Source organism: Marmota marmota, unplaced genomic scaffold, assembly GCF_001458135.2.
Source record: "Marmota marmota marmota unplaced genomic scaffold, marMar, whole genome shotgun sequence".
Taxonomy (NCBI): Eukaryota; Metazoa; Chordata; class Mammalia; order Rodentia; family Sciuridae; genus Marmota; species Marmota marmota.
The window spans coordinates 22,288,954-22,314,741 of record NW_026000241.1 but is presented as its reverse complement, the minus strand read 5'-3'; the positions used below and the strand labels follow the sequence as shown (position 1 = coordinate 22,314,741).

General features: G+C 35.5%; 1 protein-coding gene across 11 annotated transcripts in view; it reads left to right on the top strand.

The window, feature by feature from the left end:
• The window catches only part of Rbms3 (RNA binding motif single stranded interacting protein 3), a 1,302,406-nt gene extending 1,277,322 nt beyond the window's left edge, over positions 1–25,084 (top strand). For 7 of the 11 annotated variants that reach the window (XM_048795444.1, XM_048795441.1, XM_048795440.1 and 4 more), the window contains 3 exons: positions 6,782–6,862; positions 9,748–9,875; positions 18,585–25,084. In XM_048795444.1, coding sequence (XP_048651401.1) covers positions 6,782–6,862; positions 9,748–9,875; positions 18,585–18,591 — 216 coding nt within the window. In that variant the 3' untranslated portion in view covers positions 18,592–25,084. Of the gene's footprint in view, positions 1–6,781; positions 6,863–9,747; positions 9,880–18,584 lie in introns of those variants that run through there. The other 4 variants (XM_048795442.1, XM_048795439.1, XM_048795446.1 and 1 more) reach the window with 1 other exon arrangement.
• Positions 25,085–25,788: the final 704 nt, after the last annotated feature.

The following is a 25,788-nucleotide window of genomic DNA, read 5'->3' as shown; positions in this document are numbered from 1 at the left end:
TGAAACTTACCTTGAAACATCAAATTTACCTTGAAGTTCTGAACTTAATCTCACCTGGAGATGTTGTGTATTATCAGTAGGCTAAAATGCTATTTAAGAAACTCAGACAAAAATGGTCAGTCATGAGAAACTTTTCCTTCTTTTAGTGTCCCTACCAAATGTAGGCCTAAGGAATATGGTAGGTTTATAAAATGAGTTGGAAACTTTTCCTTCTGTAGTTATCTCTGGAGTAATTTGTACAAGACTGATATTATCACTTCCTTAAATGCTTAGAAAATTCACCAGGAAAGCCAATTAAATCTGAAAATTTTAATGTGGGTAGTTTTGAATTATGAATTAAGTTTCTTTTAGTAGATATGAAACTATTCAGAATTTCTATTCATTATTGTGACTGTTTTGATAAAGTGCTTCTCAACAAATTTCCCCATTTATAAATACTATCAAAGTTATTGGTCTAAGGTTGTTTATAATACCCTCATTATATTTTCTACTTACCTACCACATGCCTCTGTTGAACCAATGGGCCATTCCTATTACTTCACCCTAAATATGCTTATTTATAGTTTCAAATGGCCTTTATTCTGTACTCTGATGTACAGTTAGTTCTCAGTTTTTTATCTGATTTACGTTTCTTTAGCTCCTTCATGACTTTTGTAGTCTACTGAAGTTTTTCTTTATCCCATCATCCTCTGGATTTCATATCACACACAAAAAATATGGGAGTAGAATTCATTAGTGTCTCTATAGGGCTGTTTCACATTCTATTTTAAAGAGATAATGTAAGCTACATTTCCATAGGATTATCTTTTACTTAATTGCAGTAACAAAGATTCATGCACATTCTCAAAGCTAATGAGCTGTGATTTTTCCTAATAACATCCATGAATATTGCTTTCTCTGCAAGGCTGAAGCTGTATAGCTTGGGACCACATGGGCATGACTCCTTCTCACTGCTGTGCAGAGGGAGAGCTTTTGTAAACTTCTAAGCTAAGAATGAAGTTGAAGATTCTTTTCATCTCTTGGCTATATGTTAATAATAAATAACCGCTGCTTCAGAATACAATGACAAGTTTATCTATTTCTCATTTAATAGCTTAATCTACATCTCTCTATGGGTTATGTTCAGTGTTATTCTGGGGAAATAGATGGATTATAGGGACTGTACACTTCTAAGAACCATGGACTCCCATCGCTATCAAATCCACTAACTCTTCTCTTTTAGAGTACTTCTATCCATAGGAGAAGTATATCTGGCTCTGTATTCACTTCCATCTATCTTGAAGGACTATTAATTCATCACTTAAAACTATCTACTTTGTCATATATGTATTTTTTAAACGTAAGCAGTCTGCTTTATATAGTTTTACTAAATTTTAAACATTATAAAAGCAAATGCTGTTCCTGTATTACATGAGGATCTTCTGCATTATCTAGAGTGCACTGGCAGAAGCAGAAAGAGTATAGAAAGAACTGGGCATAGTGGTCTAGCCTCACCTCGCCCGCATGAGACATGCTTTTCTTTCAAAGAGACTGTCTCCATTTCTCTTCTCTGTGGATGTTTCATGTATTCAGTGATATGAAGACTTGGAAGGTTTGCTTTGAATTATCCTCATGGCAGCTAATCAGAGCAAGTCTGTGAAATGATATCAGATTGCCATCCCAGGTCCAGGCACTATGCCTCCAGTCTAAGATGATAGAATTACACAAATCCAAAGAGCAGGGCCCTCAGAACTCTGGAATCATTCTATTAGAGATAACACTGAGCCCCTCTGGACTTTAACAAATCATCACTCAGGCTGTTCCCTGTATCCACTCGTATCTTTTTGTTAAAAGAAATTTTGGACTTCATGATTCTTTCAAGGTAATTCACACTGCATACTGTTAGCATCATCTACTACAAATCAGTCTTTTTTTTTTTTCTCTGCTCAAATGCCTTTTGGAGATATACACGTTTACAATTTTCCTACATCCTTCTCATTGATTTTCTTGGTTTGATGAGACCAGAGCAACTCTCCATTCTGAATTTGTTAATCAGTTTTGCACAATTTTTAGCAAGGATTAGAAAGCCCCAATAAATAGGATTAGTAGAACTATAACTGCAAATGAGCCACTGTCATCAAATAGCATAGGAAATTCCAAAAGTGAAAATATGGGACCTTTCTTGCCCATCCCAAATAATTTTTAAATGAACAGCTTCCCCATAGGAAGTATCTAAAACCCTTTGTTTTATTTGTTTAACTTTGGTGGAGGAAGAGAGAGTAAATCCAAAACTAATAATTGGGAGATTTCTTTGTTTCCACAGAAAAAAATCATTGATTACACAGTAACAGAAACATTTTGTCCCAACTTAAATAAGCATCAACACAATTCCTTTCCAATCCCACTTTTTTTTTTCCCGCCTCTCTTCAAGTAACTATCTGGGTGATGCAGTGTCTAGACTTCTTGGAACAAGTGATGGAGTCTGGAATTTATTCTGTGGCTTTGAAAATGGCTATTCAGGGCTCCCACGCACTTACATGTGAACATCCTCTGCCTTAAGAATATGCAAATAGCACGAGGCTGATTACAAGAAAAAAATCATTCACTGATGCTGTAACTTCTAGCTGCTATTTAATGGGGAAATATTCTGTGGATTAATCTATTTTATCTGCATCACCTCATCATATTCTGCTTCCCATTAGCCATCATATAAAAATAAATACATAATTTGTATTCATAAAAAATATGGCAGACATTTTGAAGTTTTGGGGAAATACCCATAAATGAAATTAGTTTAAAGGGCATATATACATCCATATCTGTTATGGTCTTAAGAAATAATCCACAAGAATTTATCAAGTCAAGGACAAAATTGTTGTCACAGGTCGTTCTCTTAGTCCTTTGTCATTTGTTAGCTGGATAAAATGAAAGCAGTCTCTCAGGCGCCCACATCTAAGCAATGCTTGTGCAGCCAGGATTATTGAGTCTGAGCGGAGTTTATCTGGGCTCTTAAGGAAATCAAACTGTGTGCTCAGAGAGAAAGTTCAGAGTTATTTGTCACCAATAATCTAAAGCTGAGAGTTGAGCTTACACAGAGCTGTAGCCATTTCCTGGAAGTACTTGCTCCTGATTTTACAAGACTGTCACTTCTTTAGGCTTTACCCTAGAAAATAGAAGTCTCCCACAGAAGAGCTTTAATACAAAGTTTATCTGCCCAAAATAGTCTAAAGGGACATAAAAAGAGCTTAAAATAATTCTGTTCTTAATTTTCAAACAAATTTTCAAGATCTTCTATTATTATTTTTTATGACATAAGAAAAAGCAACCAGAAAGATTTTTTTCATTGAAAGACATACACACACACACACACACACACACACACATAAAACATGAAAATGAGGTGATCTCACCTATACTATAAAATCTGTAATGGTTCTGTTCAGAAGAGCACTGTAAAATTAAGTTCCCAAGCATTTGGGATAGTCCCCTTATAAGACAATTAGGTATTCTGAGTATAAAGTAAAACTAAAATATTGAGTGGAAAAGAATGGCAAAAATGTCAATCAACCTTATGTTACTCTATATTTCTAAATTTGAACTTCAAGTAATAAACCCCATTGAGAAAAATAAGTTGATACCTATATTACATGATAATGATTGAAAGAATGCTCTTAGAAAAGTATTTATTTAACTTCAAAAATAATAAGGTTGGTTGAGTTGAATTGTGAGTCAGAAGAACATGGGCTTGTTCCCCAATATATGTAGGTCTAAGTTTCTCCATTTGTGAAATGGAGAAACCATCCTGTTAGATTCAAAGACCTTTTCTAAAGAGAGTACGAGTATATGAATTGCTTCCTAAGTAGTTGAGCTTGGGCCATGTTCTAAACTGCATCAAATGTTATTGGAGGAGTGAAAGATTAATGATCCAGTTTTACAGAAGCAAAACATAGATGAGGTTTTGAATAATTAAATCATTTGAAGAAGCCTAGCTAAGAAATCACATACAATGTTCACATTAACCATACTGCCTGGGAATTCTTTAGTTTGACAGAAAGGTCTAAATAATTGAGTGGATTCTCATATGAACTAGTGAACAGTGCTCTAAAGGGCCAAAAGGTTATGTCCCTAATGAACTCTAATGCACAGAAATGCCTCCTTAGAGATATAGACAGTAGAGTGGATGGATCAAAACAACATCTTTCATATGGGTGCCAATTAAGCCCAGTTGCAAAGCATGCAATTACTAACTGTACAATAAAAAAAACACCCAAATAGATGAGGGATGATTAGCCTTTTACTAGCATAGGGTATATCTGGCTAAAACGTTTGTTAAAATGTTACGTAAAGACATTAGAGATGGTGGTGAAATGAATACCTACTATGAGCTCAGAATTATCAATGACTAAGAGGCTTGCACAATTTTTAATTGAAATAAAAGCTTTCTGCCTGCAGAAAAGTCATGACCACAAGGTAGAACATCAGCCACAACAGTATCAATTTTGCACTTGGACAAATTCCTACTTGGCAATAACATTCCACTTGCTACGTTATCTGCTAGGATTTTAGAGTCAAGTAAAGAAATGTTTTCCAGAATGTGTTGAGTTCTTTAGAGCATTAGATCTAAGAAAATTTTATAAGTGTTCCAAAAATAAAAGTTTTAGAAAAAATGTTGTTTTAATCACCATTAAGAAGGATTTGTAAAATATGACTTTTTAGAGATTTTTATTATCTGTCATTTTCAAAGAGAAGGATATGTTATGCAGCATTGTTTAAATGCATTAGAACACAGAATGCTTTCCTCTCAACATAGCTGGTGTTCCAAAGAACACATTAAAGGGGATGCATAGAACATTGTAAATCATATATCTGAAATGGCCAGGAAAATATTATTTACAACAAATTGCTAGAGCAGTTTTATTGATAAGCTACATGCTTGCCACAGTGTTCTCGATGTGAAATTATATTTGCTGAAATGTGATTCTCATGTTCTGTACTTATTTGAAAAATTGATAGCAGTCAAACATCTGAATACTAATTGTTCACTTAGGAGAACAAAAATGATGATGAGCACAGTTGGCTAAAACATTTGTTTAAATGTTACGTAAAGATATTAGAGATGGTGGTGAAATGAATACCTACTATGAGCTCAGAATTATCAATGACTAAGAGGCTTGCACAATTTTTAATTGAAATAAAAGTTTCCTGCCTGTATTCTTTCATTCAGCTGTTAAACAGTTCCTTACTGAATACCAACCAGGCATTACCTTAGGTAGTGACAGATTCACAACTTAAGCCTGGATCATACTTTTAAGAAGACAGTAGTCTGGACATAGTGATGAGCACTATAAGAGGACAGAGGACAAGAGTCTCTGATAATATTCATTCATAAAATTAAATTATAAATATCATTAGGCATTTCAAAAAATTGCTCTTGTTACATAGTAGTTTTTATATGGAGACGAGCTGTACTCAATTATTCATGGCCACACATAGATTACAAACAAGAGTTTGGTTAGTTTGATTTAGGGTTGTGTCATCAAGACTGCCTCTATATTTAACAACTAGATATAATAGAAGAGTTTTTAGTTTAGGTTGGAGATAACATTTATTCCAAAGTTGATTTAGTAATATAATAGTCCATGAATATTAAACAGTCACAACTGATGGCTTAGTCTCCATTAAGGTATTTCCCTTCCTTTAGATCAAGTCTCCTGAGCACTGTGAGGGCTAAGAGACACAAAACAAGTAATTTAGGTTTTCCGTATTTACATGGATCCTTAATATTTAATCTCAGCAAGTTCAGAAAAATACAGAATTAGAGGCTTTTGATTTTCTGTAGAAACCATTCCTGTAACCTTGATGAATTGAGAACCTTGTCTCATGAGATGAATCTGGTTCAGAAGTTTCATGATGTTGATCAAGTTTAGAAGCTCTGAAACAGTTCATGCCATAGGAAAATTTAATTCTCAAACAGTAGAACTTTGAGCTTAAAGGGAGAATGTGTATTAAAAATAGGAATGTTGGTTATACTTTATGCCTATGTAAGTGAGGATGTGATTTTCCCGGAGCTCCCTTTCTTCATTGCAAAAAATGCATGTCATTCCCCAAAATACATATTTTACTGACTATTAGAACTTGCAGAAAAATGATTTGGCTCTTTTGTTATTCAACCCAATGGTGAACATTTGGAAATTAAAGGAGTTGGAAAGGAAATACTGAAAGTAGGCTTGAGAATGGGGTGGGAGAAGGGAACACAGAGACTTCAGCATTATCTGCAAAACTCCATTTCTTTTTTTTATTAACAAAAGTGATGCAAAGATGATGAAGCTATATTTGCCAATTTTGAATGTTTCTACATAAGCATTTCTTGCATTATTTCTCTATTTTTTTAATTAGAAAATAAAACATTATTAACAATTAATATGATGATTCATTCATTCAACAAATACTTATAGAGAGTCTACTGCATGATAGCTGCTAGCAATAAAATGGAGGGAAAAAACAGACATCATGCTCACCCTTTCGGAATTTGTTTAGATGTAAAATATGAGATGCTTGAGCTATTATACAGAAGGTGTGGGAATTGGGGTTAAGTCACTTAGTGAGGCTGCTCTTAGTACTAAATCAGTAAGCAAAGGTCATTCAATGCTGATGGAGGGACCTACCTTATTTTTGGTCTAAATATAATTAGACCCCATGCACCGGCCTGGTCCACACATATAAAGTAGTCTCATGTGGTATATGATTTTTCTCTCTGATTGCAGCCTCAAGTTCACATGTATTTTTCTTTGATTCCCTCTAGTATATGACTGCTGCTGCTCCTATGCAAGGGACCTACATTCCCCAGTACACGCCTGTGCCTCCGACAGCTGTTTCTATTGAAGTAAGTCTAACCCTGTCTTATAGAAATAGATTAAGGGAGGTCAATCTCAGTCAAATAAACTGTGGTTCTCAGGATTCAAGAAATCCTCATGTATAATTTCTGTGCTGATCTAAACTCTGCAATGGCAAGCTTGGTATATGAAAGTATGCACATTACTCAAGCATGTCTTTATTTTGCTTTGCATGTGAAATGATCTAATCTGACACAGAGGCTTGAGGGGAGGGTCATTTTCACATTTAGAGAAAAGAACAGAGAACAAATCATTACCCCATCAAATGTTAACCATAGATTTTCATAAAAATAGGGAGGCAAAACAGTTTGCAAGTATGAGAATGAGCTAGATCTCCAGTGCCTTGTTTTCTCAAAGTGTGAGCCCTGGACCCACCATCATGTGAATCACCTAGGACTTTCTTAGAAATGCAGGCTGTCAGGTACCACTCAGATCTACTAAATTTGAATTTTTATTTTAAGAAAATCCTTCCATAATTCAGATGTGCATTGAAATTGTAAGAAACACTGGGTTCGTGCGCTAATTCTCACAATTTCTTCACATTAAATTTATTTGGAGAGTTTTAGAAACGATTGCTTCCTGGATTCTACTCCCAGAGATTCTGATTCACCTATCTGGAAAATGTCCTCCTACACATGAGGATGTTTAAAAGATCTCAGCTGATTCCAATATATACCAGTGGTAGAGTGCCTAGCATGCAGAAGGCCCTGTGTTTAATTTTTAACAATAAGGAAGGGAAGGAAGGAGAAAGAGAAAAAGGTGGGAGATAAAGGGAGGAAGGAAGGAAGGAAAGAAGGAAGGCAGGGAGGGAGGAGAGAAAGAGCAAGCAGGGAAGGGAAAGGGGTAGGAAAGGAAAGAAAGAAACTGTTCCACTGAATGACCCTTGACAGATTTAAAGGTTCCTATAGACAAGAACTCGTTGGATCACTGGTAACAGTGTGGACATCATAAAGGATAGTGTCATATTGACCTTAAAGGAAACATTGCCCTTCTCCTTTTTGTCTTTCATTTGGGATGAATCCATCCCCTCTATACCTTTACTACATAAAACCATCAAGCTTTGTAGAAAACAGAAGGCATAGAACTTCATGAAGGGGGAGGTGAAACACTTAGAATCTATTCTTCCCTTTGATTCTGGCTGTTACTTTTCATTTCACTGCCCCCCTTACCCCTCTCCTAATGCATATGTACATTAAGGTCACAGAACACTTCCCCTCCTCAGCTGAAAACCGTCTGGAATTGACATGTCTTTGCTGCTCCATAAATCGGCCAGTAACTAGCACATTTGTACTGCACCACAAGAAAATCCACTGATAAAGAGATTGATGGAAACCTTCATAGACTAAATTAGATCTATTAAAACACCTGTTTTTCTGTGTAACAAATGTTGACTTGTACCAAGTTACAGAAAGTGCAGAGGGCACTACTGTGTCGTTTAGATAACCAATATTAAATTTTCAGACCTCTTATATGTTCTAGACATAGGGGACCCAAAGAATTTGTCATATTAAATAGGTTTTAATTTGATCTCTAAATTTCCAAAAATATGTGATTGGATTACATGTTCTTTGCTATATTCAGCTCTCAAAAAGGAGCTATGCCATGAGTAATCCAATAATCCAGGCATTCTAGGTGCTGTGAGCATAGATCTCTGCCACATGTTTGTATTTCTTTATGTCTTACCAAGGGCACATGCCAGTGGAAAGAATTGAAACATTTTGATAATGATCAATTAATACGGCCCATTTCACAGTATAGTTTATTAGAAATGGTATAGGTAAATCTGGAGTCTGAAAAGAAGAACTTCGGTGAGAAAAATATAAATACGCTCTGACCTTCTGCCTTTCATTTGTACTTATAGGGAAAAGCACTGATTATTTTCCATGTGAAAACTTTCATTACACATTCACCAGAATCCATAAAAATAAATGCTGGTGGGAGAAAAACACAAAACAGCATACAATACCTTTGGAAAGAAAACAATGAATGTCTCTAAGAAAAATTTTTCAGATTCTAAGGAAGAATTTCAGTGATCTTTAGTTAAGTGACAAGAGAATTGACCAAGAGCATTTGCAATTCAACATGACTGCAGGTGTCCAAGATTATAATTAAAATCAGGTTCTATTAACAACCAAATAAATCCATGTATACCTCCCTTGGAAACAAACATACATTCCTGATAATGACCAACTCCAAAAATTCATTCTTGCTGGCATCTGTGAGAAATGAAAGATACAATAAGAACCAAAAAAAAAAAAGGAAGAGCAAATCTAAATTAAGGACAAGTTGTTTTGTTTTGTTTCCTTTTTCTGGAAACTGTAAATGGGTTTCAGTTCATATCTTGGAAAACAAAGCAAAGTAAAACAAATTACTGAAGGGGAAACCTGCTCAACAGTACCCTTTGAAAAGATTTTCAAACTTTGATGGAGATTTTTATGAAGGAAAGAGCCCATTATTTTGCCAAATGATATGGACAAGGTACAGTAAACTACCCCCAGGCAGTTGTTTACATATACAAGTATTCCTAGGAGTCCTAAAAGAAATGTTTGATTAAAAATTGTTATTTAGTCTGACTATATGTAACCATGGTTTAAAAGTTCCAAGAATGGGCAAAATGTTTTTTGTTTTTTTTTTTCTGACAATATGACTATACCAAGGACTTCTGATGGCAGAGCTTATGGTGTTGCATTAGAATGAATTTCCCAACCCTTATCCAAATGTATTCTTTGCATTGCTTTGAGTGCTTATCATGGCTTCATGGAGCTGAGAGCCTCTCTTCTCAAGCCAAATAGAACATAAGTATTTCTGACTCATTAAGACAAGATCGTTTATGCTAAAGAAAATAAGGTCTTTGTGTACTTATGTGCCTCCTTAGGGTGTCGTTGCTGATACTTCTCCCCAGACAGTGGCACCTTCATCCCAGGACACCAGTGGTCAGCAGCAACAGATAGCAGTGGACACATCCAACGAACATGCACCTGCATATTCTTACCAACAGTCGAAGTAAGTTTGGGTTATTATAAGCTCTTCCCTTCCAAGATCAAACATCTCAAAATCACTCTTTTAAGGTGTATCCATTAGTTTTGGTTGTAAACACACCACCCCAAACTTAGTGACAAACATTGTTTAGCTCACTGCTAAGTGAGCTTGTTTGGGCTGACCTTGGATGGCTGTTTCTTCTGACCTTGGCTGGACCTAGAGTCTGGGTCAGTGGTTGAACAGCCATGTAGCTCTGTTTCAGGGTAGTGGCTGGATGTTGGTTGGGTGATAGAACTGAATAGGCCACATGTTTTTGATCATTCTGAGAACTAATTGCAGGGAAGTCTCAGAATTTCCAAGACAGCAACAAAGGAAGTCTAAAGAGATCAAGCATTCTTAATTCTGTTTGTGACTCCTGGGCTATTGTTGCATAGGACAAAACAAGTCATGGCCAAACAGAATCAATGTAGGTCTTCACTGTGAGAGGGAAGCATTGCATTCATTTTCACCAAAGGCACATACTTATCCAAAGAACTGGAACATTCTGATGATGATAAAATAATGAGGCACATTTAACAGTGCAGTGTATTAGAAACAGTCTAGTTGAAAATTGAAAAAAATCCCAGTATTCACCTATGAAACTTCATAGTGAAATTCTATGTAACCATGTATGTAACCATGAAATTCTATGTAACCATGGTTACATATAGTCATTTTATTATTGAACGAAAACAAGTGACACTCCTCTTGCGGAGTTGCTTTGAACACCCAGTTAAATGTTTGTGGAAAAAAAAAAAGGATATCATAAAATACAAATCATAGAAAATAGGTTCCTACTTAGCAGTTAAGGGGCAAAGAAAAAAACATCAAGTAGACAGAATTACTCTTGAAAGTTCTTAAGCCACTCATCAAATAAATTGCCTTTGTGTTGAGTAAATATACAGACTAAAATTTGAGAGCTTTTTGTTGAAACCAAAGGAATTAACAATGGTAAAGTCTACACACAGGTAACTTGACATGCAAAGTGCTCCACTTTGTACATTACAATCAAACCCCTGGAGAACAGAGAATTCCCAGATGATCCTCTCAGTAGTTTGCCTCTATTTCTTGGTCATTTTACTTGTTAATGAAAAAAAATTATTTGACACTTGTTAGCACAGTAGGAAGGCTTTATTCATAATTATCACAGTGTGTCAAGATTGTCACAAAAGAGAAGAGAGATTGGGCCCAACTCAAAATAGATCAAAGGCAGGTGGAGATTTATAGCCAATCAACAAAGGGAAGGGGTGAGTGAATGGAAAATTATTAAAAGGAGACAGCAGGAGTGGGGAATTACTACTAAACCAATTTAATCAGATTATTACTGAAAGCAAATCAAAAATGGATAAATCAAAGATGCCAGATGAGAAAACTGATCAGATATTAAGGACGATTCCATGTCAAGGATAGGAAATTCTGGCTACATTGACATAATAAATAAACTGACATAAACAAACATAAATATTAAAAATGTAATAGAAACATTAAAAAATAAACTGATATAAAGAAGGGAAACAAGGGGTTCTATGACCTAGAACTTTCCTACTAGCAGCTAAATAGTTTCTGGATCAATGGAAATAATGCTTTCATTCATCAAGTCAGCAGTATTTTTTTTTGAGCACCTATTATGTGACAGTATTCTAAGTGCTAAAAAACGATCAATGAAAAAAGCAGATTTCTCCCCCCCCCTCTCCTGGAGTTTATTTTCCACTTATAATCAATAGATCAATCAAAAAACAATTTTAAAAAAGACAGAATTGCCAAGCGGATCATTCAAATATTCCAGGGGATATAAAATGATGAGGTCAACTCCCAGGATTTAGTATTGGAGAAGACCTCTCATATAGGCCTGGGTTCTGAAAGACAATTGGAAGCAAATCTTGGGGAAATTTGGAAACAAGGCATTTTAAGGAGAGGAAATAGGCCATTTGTAGGCCATTTGTAGGCCCTTGGCGGGAACGTGAGGCTGATGTGTTGCAGACTAGAGGCAACCCTTCCAGGAGATTAGATCAAACAGGACAGCTGGAACCAAGCTTTTGCCCCTTAGATACTTGACTCTCTATGATCATATTTAGCTTTACTCAAAATGAGCTCAGAACTCTTGGGAAGGCTGTAAAAGAAGAAATGATATTATTTGATTCACAAATGTTGACTCTAATACCACTGAATATAGAGGGATATATTTCAAGGACGGCCTTCAGAATGCAAATATCCCCCTTCTTGCAACTCTCCAGAGACCCCTCCTTTCCCTGTCCAATTAACTGAGCTTCAGTTGCCCCAACTTGTTATTCCACAATGAGGTGTTCTCTTCCTTTCTCAAGGATGTACTATCTCAGGCGTAAAGCTTCTTTCCATGGTCATATTATGATTTGGTGGGGAAAGGGATTCCGTCTAACCCAGAGGGAGTATCTGCCTCTGGCAGATTCTGGTAACAGTTTCCACATTCACTTCCAGGGCCAGAGCCAAGTTCATGCATGATAACAGCATCATAACCAGTTATACCAGTAGACATGGTCTATCCTCAGGATTTACAATCCAGGCTGGGATTTAGTTCTCCATGTTCAGAAAATATGCATTCTGTATGGAAGAAAATGAACAAGACTCTCTTTTAAAGCTCTATAGTAATAGGAGAATGCACTTCATATTTCCTGGCTTGGTAAGCCTTGGTGGTGGTTATGGCAACTGGAACTGAATCTTGGAGGCAGGAGCAACATTTCAGAGGGTGTAACAGTTTGATCAAAGTCCAAGGGTGGGAAGGGAGCTCAGAATGCTTCTTCAAGAAGTGGAGGTAGAGTAATAGAATTGTGTAAAAAAGCTGATTAGACCTAGATGGTTATATCAGGTGCCACTCTGAATTGCTTGGATGGCATTTCCTTTGTTCTATGACTACTCTTCCAGCCGAAGTAGGCAATGAATTTGATAGGAAGGGAGATCAGCTGTGCTATTATTGCTATGACTTAGGAAAGAAGTAGCAAAGTTCTTAAGTGTCACAATGGTAGGTGCAATGGTGGGAAGAGGAAGGTAGAGTAGAAGATAGACTGAAAGAAGAAAAAACATAAATAAGACTTGAAATGAAGTCTTATTGAATGAAGCTCTTCGTGCCATTAACAGAAGCAGATGAGATAAAAACCCATGAGGGTGTGACTTTCTGGAGAAAGGCAGGAATTTAATTATCCTTGTGATGAGTCAATTCTAATAAGCTCTACTCTTTGAAGTATTTGAGGAAATCTGAATCTTAGCACATACAACTTTCACTATTGAAACATGTTTATAAGTTTGGTTACACACCATGGTCATTTCTCTTGAGCCATGGATTTTTATGGTTGACGATGCTGAGTTTTCCAAAGATAATAAATATTCCGAAATGAAATCTCCATCCCATGTCCTCACAGTGGTAAAATTATGAGGAGAGTTTCCTTGATTGGAGGAATTAGATTCCGCACTCACACAGGAATGTATGTGGCAGGATGTTCTACAGCTCATGCTCAGTGCTACAAAGATGAAACATTCTGGAACATGGAACATTTCAAAAATATAACATGCAAAAACCACTTGTATTGCCCTGCAGACATTTTTTTAAACCTGGTAAAAATGTTCATAAATTCTGTGCATGTTCTCAACTTCCTCTTTTGGACATGATACAGTCTTAGAAGCTTTTGACTTGAAACAACAATAAAAACAAAATAGTGAATGAAATTGAAAAATATACTAAGACAAACTACATTTGGGTGTGGCAATCACTCCTGGAATTTTATAAAAGGAAGTAATTCATGAGACTCTATCCAGGTTTTTTTTTTATCAGGTTCAATCAAGAGAATCTGACCTGGGTCATGGTAAGACAGATTGTTCTTCTTCAGAATCATTTGAGGAAGACACTGGGAATTAAGCTGAGCATTTGGATCATGCAAAGTGGGTTCCTTTTCATTGGCAACCATCACTGGGAAGAATTTGAGGGATGCAAGAACACCCTCAGAGACACTTATTAAGCAAGCATTTGTTAGAAAGCAGGCACAGAACAAATTATACAGCTTGCTGTGTACACTTAATAAACTCCTAACTTTGTTCTTTAAAGTTAACTGACCAGACCTGGTATAAAAAAATTCTCTCAGGTTAGATTCAACAGTATTCTAGATATAGGCCTATGTCGTTCTTATAAAAGCCACTCAGAGTCTGCTCTGTGACAATTCTGATTTGAAATCAATCCTCAAGCAGTATCCTAAAGTGAGTTGTATTCTATACATTCCCTAAACTATTCTTATATCCTTCCTGTACTAGTATAATGGAGAGTATCTCTAAAATAATTTAACCAATCCTCATTTTCTTAAATATGCCAAATCTCACAAATGGCAGCTCATTTCCAACATCATTATGCTAATTAACATGCCACTACTTTCATTAGGCAACCCATTTCTAACAATCATTATGCTAATGGAGATATGGATAGCTTAAAGTATTTGTACTACCTCTGGCCTTTTTGATTAAATGCTAGCTGACCTCTTGTGGGGTGTGAATTCTAATTAGGGTAGCAGAGTGCCCCTGAAAAGTAGCTTAATACATCACACATACATTTAACAACCAAAGCATCTATGCTAAAGATACTGTAAATTAAGTTACATCCATTGCTACCAAAGATTGGGAGAGAAAAGTTTGAGAAATATAAATGATAGGCCTATGAATAATGGGACTATATTTGTGATCTGTTCATTCCAGATTCCACTTTCCAAGCTAAACTACAGGATCACACATTTATACTTATGGTTTCTTGTTTTCTTTAAAAGAAGCTATTGATGCAAAAGGGACACTCAGCTCTTATCTCAGGAGGAAATGTTCACTGTGGTTTCTTTTGGAAGTTCTATGGAAATTCTAATTTTCACCCAAGATATCTATTTGTTTATTTGGTTTTGTGTTGTGAAAGAAACCTTAAACTAACTAGGATCTGAAAAATATGTCTTCAAACAAACTTAAATTCTACTATGCAGAACCATAAGCCCTTTGTTCTGACTCCACCTTTGTGACATCTCAGTTACTATTCAGTTATTTGGAGCTTGATTTTCCTCTTCAAAGTGAGAAGATTGGGTCTTTCTCCAAAGAGCCTAAATTAGGTATCTAAAGGGGGGGGGAGGATTTACCACCATGCCCGAGTCAGGATTGAAAAGTGCCCCCAAGCACTTCCTAGTCAAATTATGATGGGATACACTGCCTTTTTTTTAATAGCTTTATTTTATTTACCTATTATTTTATGTGGTGCTAAAATCAAACTCAGTGCCACACATGTGCTAGGCAACTGCTCTACCACTGAGCTACAACCCCAAACCAAGAATATACTGCTTTAAACCAAGCCAAATGCTTTCTTTAATCACAGCTGTCTCCAAAGCTATTAAAATACAGTATTAATGAGCGGGACCTTGTGACCCATGCCTGTAATCCCTGATACTTATGAGACCGAGGCAGGAGTATCTGAAGTTCTACACCAGCCTGGGCAACTTAGCAAGATCCTGTCTCAAAAAAATTAAAAAGGATTGGGGATATAGCTCAATGGTAAAGCATTCTTAGGTTCAACCCCCAATATCGAAGACCAGAAAAATACTTCCAATACTTTATTTCCTGAAAGATTATGGTGCATGCCCCTTTCCTCCTATGGAATTCCAAGATATTTTTAAAACTATATTAAATTATTTTAAAAGTTTAACAAAATTTTTAAATTGTCTATGTGTTTATTATTTTCATAGTAATATAAAGCATTGCATTGTTTTAATTTTTTTTTTATCCTGCTATTCTTCTTTGTTCTTTAAGTATTTGTTTAGTTTACCTGTAGATAATCCAGTATTGGGGGTTAAGTGTATAGTTTTTTCTCCAAACCCTGGACCACAGAATACTTCTTTTTATATAGCATTGCATGAAGCTAGTCTGTGAGAAATTTCTCTGGGAAATACTGAATCAGTGGATTTCTTAAATACTAAATTCTAGCTTTCAAAAATATGTTTTGCTATTTCACAACTTGTAAACTATTTTTTTTTTGTTGTTGTTATTTTGTTTTTATTTATTTTTTTTTATTTTTTTGTCTTCTTTGGAGAGGGAGTTGATGAAAAGATTCAAAATGAGTCTATTCACCCTGACATTAAAAAAAAATACTATTGCATTTTATTTTTATGCCTCAACTCTTCTATGGCTAATGAAACTGTGGGAACACCAAATTCCTAAAAGTGGTCAGTACAGTGATGACATGTAATTAAATTATACTTATGAGTCACACCACCTTCTGTGTTCAGTGCTTCACAGTTTGCAAATAGTTTCCAAACTCATCTTTTTCACGTGTTAATTATTCTAAGTTTCAACTTGTTTTATTGCTATTCTCAGAGTCCAACTTAAAATGCTCTCTATACTAATGATCAGGAACTTGAGAATTTAGAATGCTTCTATTTTTATAAATATGGGGGCAACCCATAAATACTGTGTAAATGTACACATTCACACTTCATCTAAGGAAGAGGGGGTGGAGAGAAGTGAATTTAATTCTGTTAAACAGCAACACCTTTTTCCTTTCAACTTCAGCTAGGAACCATGAACATGTAAATTACAGCCCTTTATTTCTCCTCATTTGTTTTCGTGTAGCAATGAGGACCCTTTAAGGACAAAGCAAAATATGGAAGGGTACTATTGGAAATTATTATTTTAAGGTTTAAAACTTAGAAGCAGCTCCAGCTTTAACATTTAACATTTGACATTTATACACACATATATTTATTATATATTCATATAATATACACATATATGTGTGTGTGTGTGTGTATATATATATATATATATATATATATATATATATATAGTACTAGGGATTTAACCTAGGGACACTTTACCACTGAGCTACATCCCTGCCACCCACCCCCGTGCCCTTTTTGGTTTTGTTTTTTATTTTAAGACAGGGTCTCACTAAGTTGCTGAGGCTGACCTTGAACTTGCAATCCTTCTGTCTCAGCCTCCTGAGTCAAGTGGAGTCATTGGGATTACAGGCATGTGCCACCATGCTCAGCTTAACTCATAAAAACTGATGCTTCTGAGAGCAGTGCATATTGAGGACTTGAGCAGGGAGGGTCTTTTGTGCCACCACTGAGTAAGACAGCATTCACTGAGCTGCTCATCATAGAGATTCATGGTGTTTTAGGCTTTTTCTCTTTATTGTACAGTGGAAAATGGAAATGGAAATAAAGAAGAGACCAAAACACAAAACCAAGGAGAGAAAAATGTTGGTTCTCATAGAAAAGATAGATTTTAGAAATACATAGAGTCAGCCTACAGTTTGCAAAGACAGAGAAAGACAGCTAAAACATTGACCAGGGTTTTTATAGCTACTACTAATAAAATTCCCTTTATTGATGCTATTATGAGAATTATAATTGCATTTTTTCTTGAAGAAATCCTACTTTTTCATGTGACCCAGGGGGGAAAATGATATATCCTCAGAGACTTAAACTATTGGTTAAAAAAAGAGAGAAATATTCACTCTATCCATTAGTTGCTTTTCTTGCATGATCTAGGAACAAATTAATTAGGTCCCTAATAGCCACAGCTGGCTCACATGATGGCTTTATGCAAATTAGGAAAAAGAGACCTTTTGAGGCCATTTTAGGCAAGATATTATCCGTTTTAAAACACTGTTGAGGACATTATGTGAATTTCAATAAGGCCCATCCACTTGATTAGGGCAGATGCAGTCCTGTATCAGATTATATAGATTTGGAAGAAGACAGTTGGCTAAAACTTAGCCCCTCTCCCTCAACCATGCATCTTGTGTAGTAAGCAACCTGCCCACCTGTACCTAACAACTCTTTTTGCTAAATGAAGCAAATGGGTATGAAAAATAACCTGAAGAGCTTATTGCTATAATCTGTGCTTGGAGGAAAGAGACCTTCATTTAAATGTGACCTGCATGCATAGAAAGTTGTATTATTCATCTGTTTTCTGTTGCTATATCAAATTTACTAAAGGTGGATAGTGTATAAAGAAAGGAGGTTTATTTAGCTCACAATTTTGTAGGCTGAATATTCAAAATTGAACAATCCCATCTCTATGGCCTCTTATGACAGTCCCCTTCTGGGGACACAAGAAGGCATCATGGTGGGAGTGTTAAGGGATTGTATGATCAGACAAGAAGCAGATAACAGGGAAGGAAGATGTTTGCTCTTTTGTAACACCTTGCTCCCTTAAGAACTAACTAAGGATCCCATGAGAACTTTAATCCCCCCAAAGGCACACACACGACGGTGTGCCACTAGGTTCCATGTCTTCAAGGTTCCAACCTCACCTCCCACATTTCCACACTGAAGATGGAGAGTCCAAAACATGAACCTTGGGGGGAACATGTTCCGACCATATCCAGACCATAGCAGGAGTGCTGTCTCTCTGAGCCCTATTTGATGATTATTCATAATATTCATTGCTTTGGAATCCAAAGGTATTCTTGGTCTATTTACCTTGATTTTTAATGTGAACACACTCTCTAGCTTGAACATATATTTATGTGAAATCAGCAGCATTGGACAACTTCATAGGCTAACTATGCTGTTCCAAATTTCTTTCTTGACCACGTTCTTGAGCTTGATATCTTTGTTAACGTCCTCGCTAGAAAAGAGCACAGAAGACAGTTTTCAAAGCTGCTTTGATGTAACAGTCACTCTTATTCAATTGTTTTCACAGACCATAAACAGAACTGAAGAATGTTCATCTGAAACTTTGCCTTGAATGAAGAAACTTCATTGAACAAGAAGTTAGTTGGCTTCCAGTTTGCACAGGCGTCAATGGAAGGCTTTTTTTTTTTTTTTTAATTTTATACTCTACTCGATGAAAACAAAAAGGTTTTATGTGCTGTGCAAATGGTTCCTTTATGTGGTCTGACAGTTTATTTTTGCCATCCTTTTTCTTTTTATAATTAAAGAAAAAAAAATCCCAAGAAGAGGGGGTTAAACATCACAGTTTTATGTTTTATCTAGAACATTTAAATTCAGAATTTACCTGAAAGTGTAGATAGATCCTTTTTTTTTTTTTCTTTAACAGAAAACCTGATGTCAAGAGGTGGGCAAACAGAATTGGAACAAATTGTCTTGCTCAGTAACTAAGCTACTTTCTCTCTTTTTCCTTTTTTGTTTAAATCTTGTGTTTTTTTTTTATTAATTTTTTTTTTTTAGAAATATGTAGGTAAGGTTTATCTTGAATCTTAATTGCCTTAATTTTAAGGACGTCAAAGGCTCTCAAGGCAAGCTGTCAACGTCTTGTTAAAAAAAATATCAAGAAAAATGGAAATATTGTGCCAGCTTTAACTGGTACAGAAGTTTAAGACTATGAGTTTTTAGGGTGAAAAAAAACTGTACAGTTTAAAAGAAAATGTTTTTTCTTCATTTGAAGAAAATTTGTTGATAAAAGAAACCATGGCAACTGCAAGAATTGGGAAATGCTGGGACTTTTCATGAACTTTGTCTTAAGTGTTGACACAAATCATTCTAGAAGGCTAAAACATTTTACGGTAAAGTTATTCATGTTGGTTTTAAAACAACTGCATTAGAAATAATGCGTGTTTGGGGGGCAGAATGCAGATTTTTTTTATTTACAAAGCGTGATTGCTAGCAAAAGCATTAGTGCTTTTTATCTGCAGTCTTTTTTATGAGCTTTACAAAGTTTTTAGTCAGCTTTGCTTGTCACATTGCAAAACCTAGCTTAAGAGCATTAAAAAACAAAACAAAAAAAAACTTAAGTAGATAGAAGCTTATGGTCAAAAAGTGCAAAAAACAAAAAAAGCAATAGATAGAGAAATTGTTGACAATTTCTGTAGTCTTTCCTAGTTGTGATCAAATTCAGCCTATGGATGGCCTATTTTATACCAAAGATGAAGTGACACCCTATTACAGTCCAGAGGGTAGAAGTTGTTAATTCTGTTTTGTTTTAAAATTTTTATTTGACCTACATGGCCGGACCAGTTCTTTGTCCTTTGTTTAAACTATCTTCCACTGGTGTTTTACTTACCGCAAAAGAAAAAAAAAAAAGTGTTTTTTTTTTTTTTTTTTAAGTCTATTTGTTGATTTTAGAAGCTTGTACCTGCTGTGTTCAACAGTTATAGCAAGAAGAGTCCTGGGTACCAATTGATAGAGCCAAGAGGCTTTAAATCCTGTGAGCTTTTCTGGTTCCTTGCTAACTCTCTTCAATAGTGAAACCTGTGCTGATGGCCACCAATAAGCCAAGACACTTGTTTAACAGGTTGGAATTTCTTTGTATGAATTTTGAACTAAAGATGCTTCCTGAACATGATCTGAAAGGTCACTTGTCAGAAAAGCTGAGTGATGTTGTGTGCAATGGTGAGTGGTCTCTGAAAAGGTCTCATGTTTGTAACAGTCTTCCTTCTAAATTCTAACACCTCCTGGTTTTGTCTTCTCACTTCAGTCTTTTGTCATCATCCACCGTGAATAGCCACCTTGATTGTGCAATTGAGGAGGGGGGGGTATCTTCTTTTTTGCCTCTTTTCATATCTTGGTGTTGCCGGAAAGAAAGACAAAACAGACCTTTCATTTCAGTTTAATTATCCAAGGCAAGCAGGACTAATAAGATTGAGGGTTCTCTTAATGGAATTTCTGAAAAATGCTAGTTGACAATCAAGTAATTGTATGATTTTTAATCAATAAGAACCAAAAGAATTAGGTTTGATCAATGATAAAAGCCAAAGGAGATATATGTACTTAGGACGATGCAAAAGTCTGTTTAAAATTAAATTGACTTACCTAGAAAACATCTTTGCATTTTTGAATCATCAAGTCCATGTTCAACTTATACAGTTTTATCTGAAATTAGAGACAACAGAATGGAATTTTGCTAATTGAACCAATTGCTAAAATGGCTTTGCAAATGATTTTAATCAAATAGGTGAAAATCTTTTTGCAAATTAAAGAAGTCACAGGAATCTGACTTATTCCATAAAGAAGGAGGAAATACATGAAGTGCACTATAGAAGAAAACAGGGTAGGCTTTTGAAATTTAAAAAATTCAAAATGTAAATCATATTCTTGTTAGGGCAACATGAGTAAGGAGGGGGACTCATAGAAAATTGCCACTTTTTTTCACTATTTAAATGGACCCTTGTTCTCTTATATGCAACCCCAGATATTGGAAGCTCAAATCTACAGAATGGCTCCATATCTCTGCAGTCAAACTAATAGCAAAAGTGTATCCAAGGAAATGTCACATGTGTTACAGAGAAATTCAGCTGGTCACACCCTTCCTGATGGTTTTCTGTTTCTAGAGAGAATCCTAGAATGACATATTCTTTGGTATCCTACAGCTTCCCAGGTATTGCAAGAGTGGCACTTAAGTTTTGCCTTTGAATAGTGGGTCCCCAAGTTACAGGGGGTATAAGAAAACATCTTTGGAAACTGTATTTTCTGTTCTTCCTTTTCACTCTCTGAATTCTTTGTATAAATAAGGATTATCCTAGGCATAATTCATTTGAATATGAAACCAACATGCTTTCCTTTGTTTATGTAAAGAAAAAATTATACCAAAAAAACAAATATTAATGTGATACAAAGAAAGTCTCATTTACACAATCAACAATGAGGCTAAGAGGTAGCTACCATGTGGCTGATGAATGTGCCTAGGTAACTTCCTGTTTCTATTCAAAACTGCTGCTTTATTTATACATTCAGAAACATTTTTTCAACTATGAAATTTCAGTAATCTCAATTTTTTTAAGCCACTTCAGGCAAAAGGAAATTACCTGTCATTTTATGTGTCCATGTGTGTTTTGTGTTTAGATTGTTTATGTCATGCCATTCTATAAAATTTCAAACCAAAAAGAAGAAAAAAGCAAAGTTCAAATTTGCCCCCTTTTCCTGTCATCTTACCTAAGAACTGTTTCCAAGTGTCCAGTTTGGGGTTGGGGGTGGCGCATCCACAGGTAAGCAGTGCTACTCTAAGTGAAAAAGAAAGAAAACCAAAATATGTGTTCAATATATGTGGGCATCAGCATCCTAATCTAATCCACAGTATATAGTGTGGTGATTTTAGTACTATTTAAGACTATAACCTTTTTTAAAGTTGAAGTTGATTTTCCAAGTATTCTGATTCGCCAGATTTTTAAGTATTTATTGAAATATCTAAATTTGGTTCTTTATGACTGCAATTGCCAAGACTTAGCCTACCCATTAGGAAACAAACTAAAGCCACAATCCATATAAGACAAACACCGTCTCATCTAAAGTCAGTTACAAGGTCAGTGGAGAATGGATTTATTCTAATGAAAAAGTGTTGTCAGGAGAAGCAAGGTAGGTAGTATTTGGACATTCACAGTGCACGGCCGTTGTCTTTTAAGGACAATTAATGTAGCCCAAGAGAAAGTCACAGGAGCAGGTAATGAGGACTGCTTGTCCTAAATGCTGACATATTTTGAATATTAGCAAGTCACAAAATATTTGAAAGAAAAAAAGAATCCTCCACCTGATTTCAATTTGGCTAGAATTAGTTTGTTTTCTTGGAAAATTTCAACGCTTTAGAATATTGTCTCCATATTTCACTTGAATTAATTCTTGTGACTTTTAACAGACCTGCCACCTTTGAAAACATATGACTCACTTCCACCCCTTGTAATGCAAAACTACTTGGTTTTAAAAGCATGTACATTGGAAATGCAAGACCGAGAGCTGAAAAAAGCTGATGGAGCAAACAGTTTGCATTATTTCCCTATGCCAACAAAATACATCATGGGCCTCATTGCCAAACTGCTTTAAAATCACTTTTAGCTCATGTATGACCAAAAATGGACTTCATTTTGTTCCTCCACCCCAGAAATTTTATTTGAAAAATAATCAGGGTATCTATTATATACCTAATTACTTTTGCACTGGCCTAAAATCCCCATTGGTGGAAAAGGAAATTTTATTGGGATAGGACCTTGAGAATTTCTTTATGATTATAAAAAAGTTTCAACAGGCTCTCCAGAAACAGTTATGATGTTAGTAGACTAAAAATGCATTTGACAAATTGGTCTCCTTCTTAATTTGAGTGCATGAACCACTTATCAGATGAGCAGATAAGCAGATAAAATTTCTTAAGTGTGTTTTAGTGATCAGTGTTTTTTATATGATTTCAAATCAAGCAAGGGGCAATATTTACATACATGTATAATAACATTCAGTGCATTTGAGGAATCACACATTGTAATACAGTATTAACACATCATAGAATATTTTTATTTTGACTATAGTAGAGAGGAAAGGATGAGACTTTGTTTTTTGTGTTATGTGGCTGGCATACTTCAAAATTTTGAGTCCAGTGGAACTGACAACTTCTCACTTCAATCTGAGGGATTGACAGAATTTAAACAAGGCTCACTGATTGTGTACACTATACTCTCCCTGTGGCAAAGCGATAATGGGATTTCATTAACCAATCAATTTGCTTTACAAATGACATCCACTGTGGGGTGGCATTGGAAGACAGTTGGGTCTGACTCAAGGTTAACATTTCCTACCAAAACTTTTTAAAATATAAAATCGGTCCCTTAATCCAAATGTTATTGGGCATGACTATTAGTTGTGCGAGTTGCATGGAGTTCAGGAAAATAGGAAAACTAAATACCAAGTTCCCATGTGGTCTCAAAGACCTTTTCTGATGTGGGAGAGGAGAGTTCACCCCAGATTACTGATTTCTTTTATTTTAGTTTTATATCCCAACATGGAGATGTTCACTATCACAAAAAAGGGATGGATGACTTCTCAAATATTCGCTTCTATGTGTTTCTGGGAGGGAAAATACCGTAATGGATCAAGAAATGGTTCTTCTATTCAGGAAGCTTTCAAGCCAAAACTCTGGTGGGATGGAGCTTGGTGCCTGCAGGAAGAATCAAAAGGCCACTGGGTCACACTTGAGCTTTTCTTAATACTGCCCCAATTTCTGCGTTTTGCAGAAATACAATCACTCTCAATTTTTGAAGGGCTAATTATCTACTTTGTGGATGTGTTTTGTCTTTTCTTCTCAAGGATTAGGCCTTGGGCTCTGTTTCCTTTCATTATTATTTCACCCTGAGGGTGGAGAAAAGAAACAATTGGAAATAAAATTCAAATCAGTCTACTTTATTTCTTCTTAAATTTTGTTTTATGGAAGGTGTTTGCAAGAAATCATTGGCAAAATTAATGTGCGTGCATTACATACTGTGGATTTTGAGAATTCATAATGTTCTTTTTCCATCTACCACAAACAATTGAGAGTTGGCTGTATTCTTGCAGAATAAAAATGGAAAAAAAAAAAAAAAACGTGGTAAAGAATTTGGCTTCCCTCAAAAGAAGCTTGTTTGGGTTTCATTTAGTCTACTGAAATTTAAGCCAATAGAAAAGATCAACACAATTTCTGTTATGATAATATAATAGTAACTCTTGGTTAAATGTGCACTCTTATTCCTACTTTAATTCTTTGACCAAAAAGAAAGGGGGAAAAAAAGAGAAAGAAATTGCATATGTTTTTTTAACTTGGCATTACTATATCAAGGCTGAATGACTTTGACACTCCAGTGGATATTTTTATGATCACCTTAAAATAAGTTCAAAGTTTAACATCAGTGTTATACTTTGTCCTTAACCCCTCAGTCTTAGATGATTAAGAAAGATGCTCTGTCCTCCTCCCCAAAATGTGTTATTACTTCATATGCAAAAAAAAAAAGAGTTATTCCATAACTTTTAGGAACTGTGACAATTATTTCAAAGAGATACTTGGAAAAGTTTTCTTCACTCTGGAAATAAATGCTTCCCTTTATTTAAAAGGAAGGATATAATTGGAATCTTAATTTTAAGAAAAACGTGTAAAAGTACTTGTTATGACATTCAGTTTCTAAGAAAAATAGGACACAGCTTCTTTTTAAAACCCTTATTTCAGGCCATATTCAACATCATGGAACTTCTGAAACATCGTTCAGTTTTAAACTTTATTTCAGAGCATTTATTTTATTTTATTTTATTTTTTTGTACTGCTGTCTCTGACTGTCGAGGAAAGTTCTGTAATTCTGTGGTGTTTCTGGTTTTATTTTTAATTTTTTTCATCTGTACCACAGTCCAATGAAATACCATTTCCCCTATTCCTTGGGCTTTCTGTAGATCAGTGGATGTTAGGTTTAAATTTCTGTTTTCTTTGATGAAGCTTTCAATAAAAAATGACAATAAAATCAATCAAGTAGGGCTGTTGTGTTTGTCTGCACTCTTCCAGAAACCAATTGTGGTGGTGTTGTTGGAGGGTGGGGGGTGTTCTGGTAAGAGGGGGCTGTGTTTGTATGTCATTGGGTACATTGCTGGAATTCCTCCAGCAAAGGGTTATCCCCGTTAACAAAAAGTGAGACTAGAGAAAGCATTCTATTCATGCAAGGGGGCCTGAGAAAAATCACTGTTTGGGGACTTCAGAGAGAGTCCAGTAGTTCTCTTAGGTCTTCCCTTACCTCTCAGCGCTTTATAAGAAGAACTTATGTCAAGGGGTTCAGAAACCACCCAACTCCTATCTCCAGACAAGCCTAATATCCAGAAGCCACTTGGTACATCTTGTGTGAAGGCCACAAGGGATCAAGTCATATATATAGCAATAAAGAAATTTCTTTTGACACCCACGATTTGTATACCTGCAAGGATTAAACTCCCAGCTAACCCAGTTCAAAAGTGTTCATTTCACAACCTATGGGTGACTGTGGTAAGCAAATAATTATAACCAATATTTCTTTGGTCAATAATTATCCAAGGTAGCTTGGAGATCACATTCAAGGGCCAAGAAGTATTCCATGCTATAATACTCTTTTGCTGTATTGCTCAGGAATATTCTCTTATGGAAAACAAATGGAATGAATACAATGCGTGATTCATTATACAGCAAAGGAAGATAAGAAATA